General features: G+C 38.8%; 1 protein-coding gene across 1 annotated transcript in view; it reads right to left on the bottom strand.

The window, feature by feature from the left end:
• Positions 1 to 17,518, bottom strand: part of LOC116034786 (atrial natriuretic peptide receptor 2) — a 77,362-nt gene that overhangs the window by 55,146 nt on the left and 4,698 nt on the right. The window contains exons 2-5 of the mRNA XM_031277528.2: positions 8,548 to 8,729; positions 5,006 to 5,119; positions 4,449 to 4,584; positions 2,426 to 2,520 (exon numbers count right to left, since the gene is read on the bottom strand). Of these exons, the coding sequence (XP_031133388.1) occupies positions 2,426 to 2,520; positions 4,449 to 4,584; positions 5,006 to 5,119; positions 8,548 to 8,729 (527 nt within the window). The remainder of the gene's footprint in view (positions 1 to 2,425; positions 2,521 to 4,448; positions 4,585 to 5,005; positions 5,120 to 8,547; positions 8,730 to 17,518) is intronic.

Here is a 17,518-nt window from a genome sequence, read left to right as displayed (position 1 = left end):
GATGCAAGATATACAGCTTGAACAGGAACATGATGCATAAAATGTATATAATTTATGATTTACATTAAAATGAATCAGCCTGAGTCATTTTGATATTGATATTCTGTTATTATATTCCTCAGTCTGAGATTCTGAAAGCTGAAACCGACCTGTGATGTTTTCAACCAGGCTGCTGGCTCCTGGGTCAATGGGCCGTATAAATGGACCAATTAAAAGCCAAGGATAAATGAGAGCAGGAAGTCACGCTGACAGCCTCTGAGGACCGCTATGAAATTCTAACTGAAGTCAAATCGAGCTAACCCACTTCTTCTACCCCAGAGAAAAAAATACACACTGCAGCAGTTCACAACAGTGTTTGCACAGCGCAACATACACAAATATTTTCATCGGACTGTGAGGGAAATTTGAGGTTTTATGCATCTTATCATTAGAGAAGTCAGGACCCCAGAATATCCCAGATAGTAATATCCATTTGCTTTCATTGCATCAACCAAAGACAAGCAAAGCTGAAAAGAATTTAGTTTTAAATTCTCTTTCAAGTAATTAGAGACGCATGACTTGAATTTGCCCTGCATTGTTTTCATTCAATATCATTATTTTGTGTCAACTGCTCTACATATTAAGACTGAAAATGATTCATGAATGAGTCCTTCGGTTTGTATCAAATGGTTTCCTCGTGTGATAGTTGACAACAAAGACTTTTTTATAGGAGACATGTTTTTATGTTTTTATGTTAATAGATATTAGTACTTAAACAATGCAGCTGGCATCTAATGCCCTACAAGATTTGTAGTCTTGTTTACTTGGTCCCTGACATAATCAAAATCTTTCCCACTTTTAGACTGCATTTAACATAGGAACTCGGACCTCTATTGATAAATGAAAAAAGGTTGTTTTATGTCTTAATTAGATACCCAACAGTAGATAGGCGATCCTTGTTAACCAATCATCGACCGTTAACCGACAAGCAACAGAGTCCCATGTTCACCCAGGACGCTCGGACATACACAAACTGGCAGGTAGGAGATAGATTTAATAGCGTTTATTTTTTATTTTTTGTTTAATAATACTGTTTTTGACTGGTCCCCGGACAGCTGCAGACTTGAACCGGACATGCAGCCACGATGTTCCGTGCATTGTCATGGACACACTTCTCTGGAACTGCTTGTGTTTCCGTGTGTATGTCCGAGCCGGTCTCCACTGCATCCACTGAAAGGTTGTCAGCTGTTTGTCTGCCTGGCAGCAGAACGCTGTGAAGGACGGCCAATTTAACCCGCAAGTCCTCATCGATATAGTGGCATGTGTCACGTAGCCCCCCCACTCTGAGCACTGCCCACAGCCACAAACTTAGCAAAAAAAAGAGCATCTTAAAACGCAAGTTGCTAGCTTGCACTAGCTAGTTAACTAGCAGGTAGGAAATAGATTTAATAAAGAAATAGCCTATTTATCTTTTACAATGCAAAAAAATTAACTTTTTTTTTTATATTGTTTTTAACTGTTTAACTAATACTAGTATCAACTAGTTAATTAATTAATAAATTAACTGATAATAGTATTAATTAATTTTGATTATATAATTAGCATGAATCGTTTTTTGGGGCATTTTAGCCTTTAATAGACAGGACAGCTGTAGACAGGAAAGGGGGAAGAGAGAGGGGGAAGACATGCAGAAAATGGCCGCAGGTCGGACTCAAACCCTGAGCCGCTGCGTCGAGGACTGTGCCTCTGCATATGGGCGCCCGCTCTACCAGATGAGCTACCAAGGCCCCCATCGGTCAAAATTCTAATTGTCGTTTAACGGTTTCAACGGTTAATTATTAACATCCCTAAAATAACAAGGTATGTAATAAAAAGGTTGAATGAGTCCCTCCTCATTTGCTTATCAGCCCAGTCCATGCCCAACAAAAATGTCTCTGTTCCAAATCTGCTTATACGCTGCCGCAGCTCTCCGTGACAATCTGTGTGCCCCTGGGTGCGTTGTTCCACTATGTGTCATCACAGTCCAAACACATCATTTTCCTGCAAAATGTCCAACATTTTGTCAATGACTATTCTTGCACTCATTGCATTTATGAAAATCCCGTCCAATAAAGTGTTAGCAGAGATTTTGGCCCTTTCAGCTGACCTCTCTGCTCTTTACCTTCATTCTATTTGAGCTAATATCAGTGTTTATTGAGCGGCCTTAGACTCGTTGACTTCTGCTCTTTAAATCTATTCCATCTCGACATTAAATCCTCTGCTAAACCTCCTGTTTAAAAAAACATCTTACCAATCTTTTCACATTACACAGGGGCTTTAAAGGAATAGTCCACATCCAGATGTCAGTTCATCTACCACCCCTCCCTCATATCCAACTCTGTTTAAGATCACAGACACATTAAACACAAAGCACATTAACGGCGGTAGGAGTAAAAGCCTGACTTACCCCGTACTCTCCTGTCTCCTGGTTGGTCATGGCCCAAAGGTTGACGTCAATATCCCTGGCATTTTTGTGGTCGGTGGTGACAAGTCCCGTCACTCCTAAAAACACAAACAATATTCACATCAAGGGTCTGATTCAACGTCATATATGGTCCTTCTACAAACTGAGAAGCGCTCATTACATCTGCTTCCATTTAAATTCTTTCTCTACTTCTTCAATTGTTTGCATCATAAACCCTCCATATCTGTACAGTACTTTTGCTATACTGGTATTATGTACTGCCTGTGTCATTTAGTTTTGTTTAAGATGACATGTGCATTTTACTGGTCTCCAACTGCTGATCACTGTAGTAAAGGATGAAAAATAGTTGGAAAGTGACCTCTTAGTAGAAAGAAATGCATTTTCTGAGCCAGTATAGGGCATTTGAAAAAGCTTTTGCTCCCGTCGAACCAGGTAACATTGTCAAAACGTGCACAATAATGAAGTGAAAGTTTCCATTATTATTTTCAACATGGGCCTTGTTTTCCTTGCTTTTTCCAATCATGCTGAGCGAAACAACCCTCATCAACCCTTATTATCTAAAGAACAACATCCCATTGTTCTGCTTCTACCAATATGATGTGAGCGCAGATCTGACAGCCAGCAAAGTAAACAAGGAAGTATGTGAGCACCCACATCAGGCATCAAATGGACAATTAACTGGACTGTTGTGTGATAGCTGAAAACAATATAATTATTGTGTTGAAAGGCTATATTTTAATCACATTTTGGGTTCAATGGTGCTTTCCAATAGAGCTCGACAGTGACCGCCCACTTTTATACTGTTATGGTTCTGGACGTGACTTTCTCCATTCAATTGCTCCGTTGACATTCCAGAAAATGCTTATATAAAGAGTTTTAAGCCTGGGAAAAAAGGCAAAGGTACAAGACTGTGTACATAAATGATCATAGACCTCAGTGGTAGCAGCTTGACCCAGCTCGCTAGCCATTTGTGGGTGCGGTAAATCTTGCCATGGTAACAGCGGGCATGACTTTGTAAATAAAACATGTTTTTCTTAAAACAAGGTTGATTTTATACGGACCGGTGGCTTCTACAGGGGCACAAACTGTTGTTTCACAATCTCGTAGCTTATGGTAAGTCTACATTGGATAGTTTAGACATTATGGCTAATAATCAAAATCCTTATGGAGAAAATGAATGGGATTTTCACTTCCGGAACCACACTGTTGAGCTCTATAACAAACAGCTGGGACGTTCATTTGGCCTCACACCATGTTTATTGGAGAGCACTGTTCCCTGTTATCTGAGATGCAGCCATGGCTTTACAATGACTCTTGCATTCACAGATTTATCAATGGCAAGTTCACATTTTGCATGAGGTTGCATACAAGTTAGTCAAATCAGCGACGTTTCTTTACTGGGATTGTTCAGGTGATTCCTAGAATTCCGCCAGATGTCCCTTATTTTCGGTCTGATGTCCATTACCTTCCGCTTCCATTGTGTTGGCATTCTAAATTCCGGACGATTTATGAGGGCTATGGTTAACTGCTCCTCTGATTTCTGCAGGGTAAATCCAGACAGCTAGCTAGACTATCTGTCCAATCTGAGTTTTCTTAAACAACTAAAACAACCTTTGAACGTACACATGTTCCATCAAAACAAGTTCCTTCCCGAGGCTATTTTGCAGAGCCACCATTGCTCTGTCTGGCGCTTAGCACCGCCCAAGACGATTGTGATTGGTTTAAAGAAATGCCAATAAACCAGAGCATGTTTTTCTCCCATCCCAGAATGTTGACCCTCCGCAGCGCTGTGGGGGAAAGTATGGCAATGCAGGACTACATACAAGTACATCATCATACAAATATCCATGTTGAATGAGTGTGGCACACACATCAAAGCCAAAAATTTAGCAGATTGTACGTAAAACTGTAAAAAATATAACAGGTTGTCACAGTCAAACATTTATCTTTGAAAGCCTACTCTAATGTATGAAGCCGTTCCTACAAGTTGACCACATTTGCTTACCCCATAATTTGCGGTTCTGCGTCCTCATCGTGATGTTGATGCCATCGTTCTGGGCTCCACCCTCTGCCAGCGTCTCCCCCAAAGCCATCGCGTACAGCACAAAACCATCATAGAAGCTGCCGGCAATGTAGTCCATCTACAAGTAGAGAGACGTCATTTTTGAACAACCAGCAACAATAGGATTTTTTTTAAATACACCCAATTTTGATTATAGGACCATAATGAACAAATGCCCATCCTTCAGCCAACATTTAAAAGCCTGCTTTTCTGAAATGATAAAAATGAAAGTGCCAAAACACTAAATACCCTATACCTTTAAAAAGTACACTCTAATGTGGGTAACTCTTTTTGGGGAAACTCCCAAATGTAATAGCTGAGATGTAAGCAGTAAAACTAAAAAGTATGAATTGCTAACATCATTGTCAACATCACTCATCATTAACTGATGCCAATTACACAGCACAGTGGGGATTTTTCTGCACAGAATATCTTATAAAAGATTAAAGAGGTCATGATGCTGCTGAGAACGCATGCTGTTTTCATAGGCTGTAACTTACCAAGGATGGTTCCAAATCCACACCAAACTCCTTCTGAGCTCTGGCATGGAGCCTTCTCTGGAAGTCTTTGTACTCTGGATTATCAGGAGGCCGGTACGTTATGACGAAAACAGACTGGAGGAGACATAGAGGGGGAAAAACATTTAAAAAAAAACATTTTTAGCGGACAAAAATGCTAAAACTGCAAACTGCTAAAACTTGCTCTGTATCAATTTTGTATTTCAGCATATAAAACACTTAGGCTTAACGGTCGTTGAGCTTTTAGCACGCTAATGGTTTCCAAAGCTAACAGTCACTCATGCGCTCTTAACGTTTTGTGACCCCAACTAACTTTGGCATATTTTCTGCAGTCATCTGACATCCGAAAAAAAACGATATGGTATGTAAATGACAACACCTGTGCTCTGTAACAACCTACATTTGTACAAAATAATAAGGTCAGCTAAGATTAAGTGGTAAGCCAAAACCACCCAAGTGTCTGTTTCCAATGCAATTTCCCTTTTAACGTTAACTCTTCCTGGATCTTTCTAGGAATGAGTGTCACTGAACAATGAAACCTAAAATATACAATAATATATATAAATAATATATAGTAAACTATAAAATAAGTGTCAGTACAAGAGCTTCTATTTCAATAAATATACAGTACCAGTGTTACGGATATTGTATTTCATTGTTTCCGCTTGTGGGTCAATGCTAATGCAGATGTTAGCATGCTAACTGTCTAACCAAAGCTATAACAGACAATCTTGGGCTGTTTTGCAATCTCAAAAGAAAATAGTTTTTAAATATTTGTTTAATCATCTGATTGAAAGTAGACATTTGACTGTGGTTAATGGATACTGGTGCTTTGTGATGTGATCAGCAAAGATAAATTACAAATGATATTAAAACCACACAAACATCTGGTCCTTTTTTAACAAGACAATGTAATGCATGCCATCAAGTAGACCTATAATTACATTTAATTGTACAAAATTCTTTCAATAAGTTGATTTGCATTAAACCACTCCACTGGCAAACATTTTTTCTGACATTTTTAAGATTAGATTTATGATTTTCACATCCAATATTACTTGAAATCACTTGTTATGACTAATTAGTATTATTTTGGCAGTATACTACCTTATAAGTCTAAAGAGGAGAAACTAAGGAGAGGAGAAAATAACTTTTCATTATTTTTGAAAGAAATAAAATAAAATAAAATAATAAATAATAAAATAATAAAAATGTATTTTCAAACTTAAAGCAAGTGATTAAAGGGGGTATTGATTAAATCAAACCCTTGCCATTGTTATACTGAAAAAAACATAAAGTGACTTCTTTCATGATCTTTGATTTGAAAATGGTTACAAATTGCTGTAACACCACACATGAGCAGAGACAGACATTTAACATTTGTTCAAGTGTTTGGATGGAGAAATCAAATTTTCCACCAGACAAATATTTGCCTCAAGTGACCTTTGATTCTGTCGATACACTGCTGTCACAAAAACAAGTTTTAGACATTTCTAGAAAATCCTCTGGCTAACTAGAAGGGCTGTAGTTTTTCATCTTACAACAGTTGCAGTATTTGAACCCTACCACAAACTTCCACAAGCAATTATTGCTCAGAGGGAAGCCATAATGAGCCCTGTTATGGCTCGCAGACAAATTAACGCCTTGCAAAATCAGCTAAATGTGAGCCAAAATTTTGTTCTGCAGCCAAGGTCAGGAGCAGTTCACATGAGATGAACAGATAATGAGATAACTGTGTTTGATGCTGAAGCCGTTTCATACCTATTTATGGTTTGAACACTGCAAAACATTACTTTAACTAGACATTTTCAGTCTCCAAACTTTAAATTGCTTTCTTCTTGAAATAAATTCTGGCTCATTAAAGTAGCTTTTTGTAAACGTTTTCATTATTATGAATAGAAGGATACTTTACTTTAGCTGCAAATACAATGAGTAAAAGTGTCCATACCCAAATCGTTGTTTTCATGTGCTTTGGCTGAACAAATTAAATTACTTATTATCAGTTTGCATTAAAACTTGACTTTTGCGATGCTGTTCACCAATAACAGTAGGGCAAATATTAAGCCTAATAGGGTCTAGGGCTGGACGATTAATCAAAAATGTATCAACATGAAAATTCTGAAGCTGTTATCAACGTATTTTTCCCATGACGATAATTTTGATAATTTATTTCTGTTGATAGGCCTACTTTCTATTTAAAAACATTCTACCGCGTGTGTAGGGTCCGAAATTAACACTCGCCAGTCGCCAAATGCGTGGTGGGCCGACACACGCACACACACAAACACTGGCGCATACACCAGACACCAGCCACTACCTTCTGTTTACTGATAGCTAGCATTTAAAGGCTAATGACACACTTCCCACTCTCCGTGTCCGCGGACAGCTGTAGGCTTGTACCAGTTAATGTTCTGTGCATTGTCGGACACATGTAGCCACTTTCCTGAAACTGCTTGCAGGACTGACACAAGTCCACATCAGCCTGCGGCGTGTATGTCCGAGCCTGTCTCCAGCGCCTCCACCTGCAGGTTGTCAGCTGTGTGTCTGCCTGTCTCGGACGGCCGATTTAACTCGCCGGTCCTGATCTATATAGTTACGTGTGTCACGTGGAGAAGATATGTAAGGGGTTATGCATTAACACTAAATCACCTTTAAGTCTGTAAATGGAAAGCAAAAGAAGGCATTACTTTCCATTAAATTCTTAATGGAAATGGAAATGTTTCAACTGCTTTAAGCATTTTAAGGCGAGCATACGTTGAGTCCATTATGACAGAAAATTCCATAATCAATTTAAGATAATGCTAGATTTATATTCAGAAAGCCTCTCTCCATCAAGACTCTGTGAGCACTGAATTAAAGAGAATTAAGAGAAGCCAGTGTGACATTTAGGGAGATAAATTAGACGGGCGACACATCCGTGCCCACTATCTTATGTCTCAGTGCACTAATTTGTAGGGCTAAATGGCTTCCTGTGAAAACACATCCTCCCATTCATTAAAGTCGAGCAAGAATTTCAAGCCTTAATGTGGTCGAAAGGATTGAGGGGTCCTAGTCCTTTGGGAGTCTCAATTTACCCACCCATTGGCAGAAATGATGTAGCATCCCAAGATCATCAGTTAGAGTGTGTGTGTTTGTGTGTGTGTGTGTGTGTGTGTGTGTGTGTGTGTGTGTGTGTGTGTGTGTGTGTCATTATCATAAAAGCTTGCGCTGATTTTGATTTGGAACAAATGTTATTTAATCAGAAACAATTGATTCTGAAAGTCAGTCAACTGTCAGTTGTTCAGCTGGAGTTGAGGACTTCATTCAGTGTTACTCTGTAAGTAGAGCCTGATAAAGATTATTGGATTTAGAGAGAAAACCGAACAGAAACAGTGAATAAAATGTGTGTTGTCAGAGACCTCCATTTCTCATGCCAAATGGTGGTTTTGGTTCTTGTACTATTTCCTGCCTCCAATTACTAAGCGTGTGAAACTGTGACAGTCCACATTCAACAAATAAATGTGTGTGTTCGGAGTTCATTGTACCTTAAAGACCTTGATGGGATCGGCCCAGTCAGTGTCGGAGTCCTGCCACGGTCTGTGATTGGCCAAGCTCTCCGCAAACACGTCCAGATAGAAAATGGCATAGTTTTCTGGGTCCTGGATCTCGCTCTGAAACAGTTTCATGATGGTCAGGAAAGTCTTGTGGGGCCCGCAGATGTATACAACTGCAGACAGAACAAAAAAAAACAAAAAAAACATTGTTTATCTCAAGCACTCACTTGTTTCTTTACAATGTTACTTTTCAGACATTCAAGAGTCTCTGGATTCAAGTTGGATTTTTTTTCCCCCCATTCTCGTGCATTGTTTTGTCTTCTTTCTGATACACTCAAGATAAACATTGAAACAAGTTTGTATTAGAATCAGGCTGAAATATTCGTGTAACAGAGTTACTTACTTTAAGGAAAGAAGACTTTTTGGTCTCAATATTAAACTAAATTGCTGAATAGGATGGATATATTTTGCAGTGTAAGAAGTGAAAGTGTTGGTGGATAAATTTCACTTGCTCTCCGTGTAAAGCCAAGGGCCACATTTACACCAACGGACTTAACACACCGCCTCTGACACGTACAAGCTACTTTTTTGACATATTGTTTGTGGTAGAACAAAACGTGAAAATCTCTTAAGCTTTAGTTAACCGACTGACCTTGTTACAGGCATCTAACCAAAAACCCATTGACTTTGAGACGAGTTAGTTGAAATATTATAATTTTGTGTTATGTGCAGGGTGCTATAAGACATTCAGAGCTGCACATTTACTGTAGCTGGACTGACCAATATTGTTTGTTAAAACCAGAATCGAGTCCTATATTTTCCACTGTTTTTTGTGGTCACACATATTGAAATCAACAGCATAACATGAGTAGTGGATTGATTTGTGTCCAAATATTTACCTCAAGTGACTTTTGACTATCTATATACTCGCTGCTGTGTGTGTGTGTGTGTATATATATATATACATATACACACACACACACACACACACACACACACACACACACACTACCGGTCAAAAGTTTGGGGTCACTTAGAAATTTCCATTCCACTCCATTACAGACAGAATACCAGCTGACATTGTTTTTTAATCAGGGCAGCAGTTTTCAGATGACATTATGTGCTTACATAATTGAAAAAGGGTTCTTGACTGTTGTAGAAAGAAGTGGCTGATCTTTAATGCAATATCTACATTGCCCATTATCAGCAACCATTCATCCAATGTTCCAAAGGCACATTCTGTTTATTAATCTGATATCATTTTAAAAGGCCAACTGAGAAAACATTGGAGAACCCTTTTGCAATTATGTAAGCACATAATGTAATCAATAAAAACAATGCTATATGCTATAGCTATATACATATATATATAGCTGCCGCATATTTCAACTCTTGCAATGTTGGATTCAAATAGATGGTCAGGGACAGACAGATCTTCTGCAGCATATGCAAAGATGGAAAACATAACAAAATCAAACATCTATCAGAGGCACAGCAAAGCAAAGAAGACAAAATGAAGACAGAAATCATTCAAAGATGAGTCAGGGGACTTCTTACAGTGGAAACAAACCAATAGGATTCAAACAAGACTATCCTCCCAAGAAAAGCAACAGCATCAGTCTTTTCAGCAAATGTCCAAACAAATAACACGTTTATGTTAAAAGTGCCATAGCCCTCAAGCGGTTTGTAGGAATTATGAGGTCTATCTGGGTGGATGATGGGTCAACAAAACACTGGACTTTAACACGGGACACCGCTGTACGTATCCTGTTCCCAACTTACATCACCGATGCTTTTCTTTTAACTATGGTAACCATGGTTGTTCCCTGGCCGTAACCAAGTCAGGATTATTACAAGCATGACAACAAAAGCCCTTTAACTAAGCAGATATTTTAACTCAAACTTTCCGACACACCAAGTTGTTTTGTGCCTAAACCAAAAGGCAATGTTGTCTTTGTAGTGGCATCAGATCAGTACTATTGCTACTTTTGCCAATACCCAAGTTTCGGCGACAATATGAAAGCAATTATTCTTCCATCATAGGAATGTTTAAAAATAAAGCTTCAACTAACGATTATTTTCATTGTCGATTTTTTTTTTTCTCGATTAATCGATTAGTTTAGTTTGGTCCATAACATGTCAGAAAATGGTGACAAATCTCAATCGATCAAAGCCCAACACGATGTCCTCAGATCAGATGTCTTGTTTTGTCCACAACTCAAAGATATTTAGTTTACTGTAACAGAGGAGTGAAGAAACTAGAACATATTTACATTTAAGAAGCTGCAATCAGAAATTTTGTTTTTCATAAAAAATTACTCAAACTGATTAATCAATTATAAAAAAAATAGTTGACAACTAATGGATGCAGCTCTATGTTAAAATACTACAAAAAAACTTTTTGTCCGTTCAACAAAAGAAGTCAAAATTCTCAAATGTTATATGAAAAATAGAGGTATGAATCTTCACTGATCTCCCGATTCGATTCGATATCTCGATGCATCACGATGCGTCAAATACATTTTTCTATTAAAGCCATATAGCCATATATATTTAATTCATAGCTTTTCAAGCTTCAAAAACAAAACATTCTGCAGTGCTCTAATACTAAATAAATTGGATACATAAAACTACAGCACTGAGCACATAGCACTTCCTGAATGTGCAAAACTAGGGCTGTCAAACGATTACATTTTCTTAATCGCGATTCATCGTTGACTTTCTATAGTTAATCGCGATTAATCACATGTTTTATCACATGATTAAAATTCTATTATTTTGCATTTTAGAACTGTTTTTAAGTACATATTAACAATGGAAAGCAATTCTTACCAGTGTATCTTGATTGGGAATCAAATGAATGCAAAGAAAGTGACTTTATGAACTTGATTTTAAGATTTGTTTATTATATATTTAATCGAGTCACACATTTGAATCTAGAGTCAATATTAGGGTTGGGTATTGTTTGGTTTGGATATCAGTGCTAAAGCGGTACTTTTAAAACGGTACCGGTGCCTTAACGGTGCCTGAACCAATACTTTTTAAGAAAGTTGAAAAAAGAAGGGTACTAAACAGTTGGCGACATTAAAGAACAGCTTGTTTATTGCTAAGGCCATATCGTCAAAATTAAATGTTTAATAATAATGTAATCACTATAACAATAACTTATTTCACTAGTAAATAGCTGTTGAATGACAAAAACAAGCACCAGATGGGAAAAGGGCATTTAACAACAACTTTGAATGCACCACGAGGCTGTAAATTACCAGTTTCATTGAGGAAACTGTGTTTTTCCGACAACAGCAGCTGCAGATTGTTGCATCCCGGTGTTGAATCCTCTACAGTGAAATACAGTCACACTTTACACCGTTTAGCGTTAGCTGTCAGCATTGTAACTGTGTTTAATCCAGCTACTAGCTAGCGGTAGGCTAACGTTAGCTGCTGTTGAGTATAGTGTTAACTACCGTCACGTGCAGCAATGTTTCTGTTTCCTGTAACATCCGTTTTCAGAGCATCAGAGAGAAGTGCAGACATATCAGTGGCACCAGAATGAGGCACCGAAATCCGCGTTGCTATTCCTGTAGCAGCAGGATGTGTTACGACGAAGTACGGCAAAATAGTAGCCTGTTAGGCACGACGCAAAGCCGAGTGAAGTGAAATGAAATTAATAAATGGCGTCATGCGATTTATACGATTAAAAAAGATAACGCATTATGTTCAGCCCTTAATCGCATTGCGATTAACACGTTATTGCTGACAGCCCTATGCAAAACATAACAGAATATGTAAACAGAAATGTTGTTAGGCATACATTCAATTGTAAACAGAAATAATTGACTATGGCCCGGCCGATTATCGATGCAGCATCGTCCATGTCCACGATTCGATGCATCGATTATTTGATTAATTTCAACACCTCTAATGAAAAACACAAGTTGCTGTACAAGAACAACTTTTGCTACTTTGCAGTGAGTTTCAGTGCCCATGCCTACTAAAACACAAATAGAAAATTAGACATTTTAGCTTTAGACTCAGTGAGCAGGTAGACAGGGTCTTGCTCAAAGACACTGCAACACTTCACTGTTTGCCGTTGCAGGAATTCAACTCGAGACCTCTGTTACAGGCTCTGACGGTGTGTCTACCCACTACCTTCACCCTGCCACCTACACCCTCCCACCGCTGAGTCATGAATAAAAAAAATAAAAAAACGTAGCATTATTTCCATTCGCAGCGCAAGTCAGTTGCAAGGCAGTCCTCCCAGTTAGCAGACATTTCCTCATGTAGACCAAAGTCGGCTGCTGCTGCACAGACCCCAACTCTCATCTCTTCCAACATGGTTCACCACGCCAAGGAGCCCTGCTGTCTCCTGGACTGCTCCCAAAATAAATGTGCTACACAGCCGGGGGAAAATGTCCTCCTGTGTTGTAGCAGTCGCAGAGGCTTTACCTCACACAAAAGCACATTAAATTGTTTGGTACAAGTTGTTCCACTTCACAGACTCCAGGATGGCAATTAGCCCTGCGCCTGCACAAAGTATCCTTCTACACTGCACAAAGTATCCTTCTTATATAATATAGCCTCTTATTAAATCCCATATTCATGTTTTCATAAGACATGCTAGATTGAGGAATTTCACATATTCAAGTCAAATTTTTACCTGCATTAAGGAGGCAGTGTTTCCAATGGGGCTGGGCAATATATCGATATTATATCGATATTGTGATATGAGACTAGATATCGTCTTAGATTTTGGATAACGTAATATCGTGATATGACATAAGTGTTGTCTTTTCTTGGTATTAAAGGCTGCATTACAGTAAAGTGATGTACTTTTCTGAACTTACCAGTCTGTTCTAGCTGTTCTATTATTTGCCTTTTCCCTACTTAGACATTATGTCCACATTACTGATGATGATTTATAAGTGTGAAGATATTTTGTGAAAGCACCAATTGTCAACCCTAGAATATCACCGCAATATCAACATCGAGGTATTTGGTCAAGAATATTGTGATGTCTGATTTTCTCCCTATCGCCCAGGCCTAGTTTCCAATACTGGTTTGTTTTTGTCTGATTTGGCAAGATATCTCAAAAACATGTCGACAGATTTCAACGGTTGAGCCAAAGAACAAGAAATTCGTTTTTTTTATGCAGTTCCAGGAATTGTTTTTTTTTAAAGATTTCTCAACATTGCAAGACAGCAAATTCGCTTTCTTTTTTTTCATGATCTACCACTCAAAAAGTGGCATATTTTGGGGCAGCCTCTAGCTCCAGCGACCCGGGTTCGAATCCGACCTGAGGCCCTTTGCTGCATGTCATCCCCCCCCCCGCTCTCTCCCATTTCCTCTCTCTTCAGCTGTTCTAATAAGGCCTAAAAAATATCTTTGAAAAAGAAATTGGCATATTTTGTACATCCTGTGATTTTCTGTCCCGATGTGTATTTTGATGTTGACCCAGATCTGCATAATAAGCATCTTCTATAATTAAAATAACACTTAGAATAACACACATAGATGAAGGAACTGTGAGCTCTCCGAGTGTTTTCTCTTTGATAACAATGCAGTCTGCCATGTTTCAAGATAATGACACTCCAGAAATTGTGCCAAGAACAACAACGTGATAAAACATTATCTCACCTCATTAGAAAGAAGACACCTGAGAGCTGAATAACAGACCATATCGTTAAGAGGGATGTTTTTTCAGCGTTCCGCAATTGTTGTGTGACAAATTGTATTGTGGATATTCCACTAGACCATAGATAATACTTGTTTCTGATAGGCTGTTAATGTTATAATCCTTGTAGTTGTATCGAACACCCTCCCCCCACCACCACCATTTTTTATACTATTTATGGCTGAGTTTTATCAGCAGTAGCCATGCAATGTGGTTACATTCTGTTATTAGGTCTCTAGTAGTTGTCATTAGTGGTCATTTTGGTCTAAGTCGAAGATTTCTTTAGTCAATTCATCGAATTGGTCATTTTTTATGCTTTTTTCATACTTATTTCCAAGAAACGTATGAGCACATCTCTGGTAAACAGAAGATTTAAAGTGGTGCTTTTGCATGGTTCTTTGTGGAGAAACAGTTTTACAGATCTGTCGATTAAATCAACTAATAGATTAGTCAACCAAATCGTATGAGTGTTAGTCGAATAAGAATTTCTTTAGCCGAGGACAGCCCTAGTGCAATCTACACTTAGCTGCTTATTTGGTACACCTGCAGTCTAATACAACAGTCCTGCAATAACTCCTTCCTTTAGGAATGTAACAATGTTTACCCTCCTCAACATACTTGGGGTGACCACATTTGAGAAACACCCCTAAGTATAATACAATACAATTCAGCAGCAGCACAAACTACATCCTCCAAAACTGAGTAAATGTCATGAAACAAGACAAAAAAGATGGACGAACTAGCAAGTTAACGACACTGGATTATGTCAAGTTTTGAAAGCAACCTGATGTGTAATGGGAACGGCAGAGTTTTCCACACGTTTTAAGAAAAGCTAGATAGTCACATGCAAGTGCAAGCCAATTACTGCAACGTGTTTTTGTCACCTTCTCGATTGGATTGTTCTGAACTTTTAAGATTCCTTAATTTCTTAGAGTACACAGAGGCACTTCCTGAGCGTTATTGTAAATAGAGTCTTTTCATCAGTCACCGGGAGCTACAAACCACTGGCATCTACTTGAATACTTTATTTCCACTCATACAGCTGAAATGTTCTCTCTTGTGTGCCAATAATGGACTAAAAAGCATCAAGGTGAGAGTGTCATCGAGGCCGGGCAATGATGGGAGCCGGAATATAATGCCAGTGTTCCGAGGGTTTAAAGGGTCAGACAGCCATAATATTTGGGTTTTATCTACTAGGTTTTTAGATTATGCCTCTACCCCAATATGATGCAGGTGGATGTAATTTCACTTGTGATGCTCACTGCATAAAAAAAATGACATTTAATAAAGATCAACAGTAACATGTCTTCTCAGAAACAATGTCACTATTGCTCCCATCCACATAATGCACTGTGAACAGGGTTTATAGGGACACTGGGCTAGAGTGCTTGTGAAAATGAAAATTCCTCAAACTGGAGACAATGAGATAGTAATGACATAGATTTTCAGATCAGCTGAAAGGTTATGTTCTGCTCTACAGGATAAGAAAACACTGATATGTCTGAAATGGATTGTGGCATCGACTTCAACTTTTACTTTCTAAAATGTTGACATTTTGAAGAATACAGCCATATTCTACAGATTAACTGGTTAGGGGGGCCCTGTTGACCCCCAGCCACCACCTTCCATCCACTATGCTTTATGTACGTATGTACATCGCCAAATTCCCATTAAAGGATAGGTTCACATTTTTCAAGTATATCTTAATACAATACTCATTCATCCATATGTACATTAAAAGAGTTATTGGTTGCTGTAAAGTCCAACGTTACAGTCATTTTAGTGCACAATGTTCTGGTTCTGACAGGGTTTCCTTGCCGAGCCAAAGCGGTTACCTTTTTCCCACGGTTCCAGAAATAAAACGATTTAAGAATTATTTGTAAGTGGACTTTTCCTGTATAACAGGGTAAATCCCGTTCATAACCAGCCAATTTTTCTGTTGCCATTTTTCTGTCTCGGAAACAATCTTAATCCCACCTAGAAAACTCAGATTGGCTTGATTGTTTTAAGCACCTCTAGAGGTGTGGCTCTAGCGATGTCAATGTCGGTCATTAGACGGATTGCCAGGAAATTTCCTAGCCCCAGAGGATGAATCTGGAGATCCCCTGACTTTACCTCTAGCGCAATTAAACAATTTGCATTGTGGGACACAGTAGACGAGGAAGACTGGTCCGATGCATACTGGAGATTTATTCCGAATTAGTCCAACGTCCGGGTATTTTTGGCATACTGAAAATGTCGCTTTTGTTTGCATATTGCATACGACATGCTACATTTTGGCCAAAACAGTACTTACTGCTAGTAGAGTATGCGGCTTCGAAAACAGCCTCAGTCTTGTTAAATTAGCACAACGCCCGAGCCATTTGGCAGTGATTTAGAGGCCTGGACCCTCAACAAGACAGTACGTAATAATAATGTAGGACCTGCCTTAGTTGATATTGTACTGGTGTAAATTCCCTTACAAAGGAGCAATTAATCAAACTACTAAAAGGCACTGACATGCAAAGAACCTCCCCAGAGGACCTGGACAGTCTGAGTGTTTGGTAATGTGCTTATCTAATGTTGAGTGAATGAATGTAAAATCAGTACAGTACTTCCAGCTGTCAGAAGGAGTCAAAAGAATGCCGTGGAGGAATACTACAGTCTCACATAAGGGAAAATACTCAAGACAGGGTACTGAAAACCTGGTTGCGTCCCACATCTGCATTTTACAAGTATTAAAATGAGTAATTTTAGGAATTAGAGGTGGGGTGGGAAGGGTGTTTGACGCTACAACAGCACGCAACTACTTGGTCAGCTGTCAAAGCTCCAATGAGGATTGGCATCAAATTAAAAGCCCCAGTTTTTCTTTTTCACCTCGGCTTAACCTCTGACTGTTTGAATCCTGCCGGCAGTCGGGCGACATTACAGAGCTGATAGCCCGGAGGTTATCTGCTGGGATAAAAGTGAGCTGAATGCCGAGCCAGGACAAGCCCTGACAAAACCATTTAGCTTCTGTGACCTCCGGCTCACCGCAGTAGCTCCATATCTCATTTGGGAAAGGGGTGGGTGTTTGGCGGCTTGCACCTTTCACCTCTTTACCTGGCTGCTGCACCTCTCTTTAATTACCTTAACGCTGTGTTTATTCCATTATTTGTTGATGCCGTTACTGTAACAACAGATTAAGCTGTTTCAAACTCTTGTTTGCTTCACAGTGCCAGAAAGCATACTATTCCAAGATTTCTGGTTGGAAGCAAACTTGGTTTCCAAGTATAAAACATTCCTAGGAGTACAAAGAGATAAATATGTTTG

Source organism: Sander lucioperca, chromosome 14, assembly GCF_008315115.2.
Source record: "Sander lucioperca isolate FBNREF2018 chromosome 14, SLUC_FBN_1.2, whole genome shotgun sequence".
Taxonomy (NCBI): Eukaryota; Metazoa; Chordata; class Actinopteri; order Perciformes; family Percidae; genus Sander; species Sander lucioperca.
Note: the sequence above shows the minus strand (reverse complement) of the source record. Positions and strands in the feature narration are given on the sequence as shown.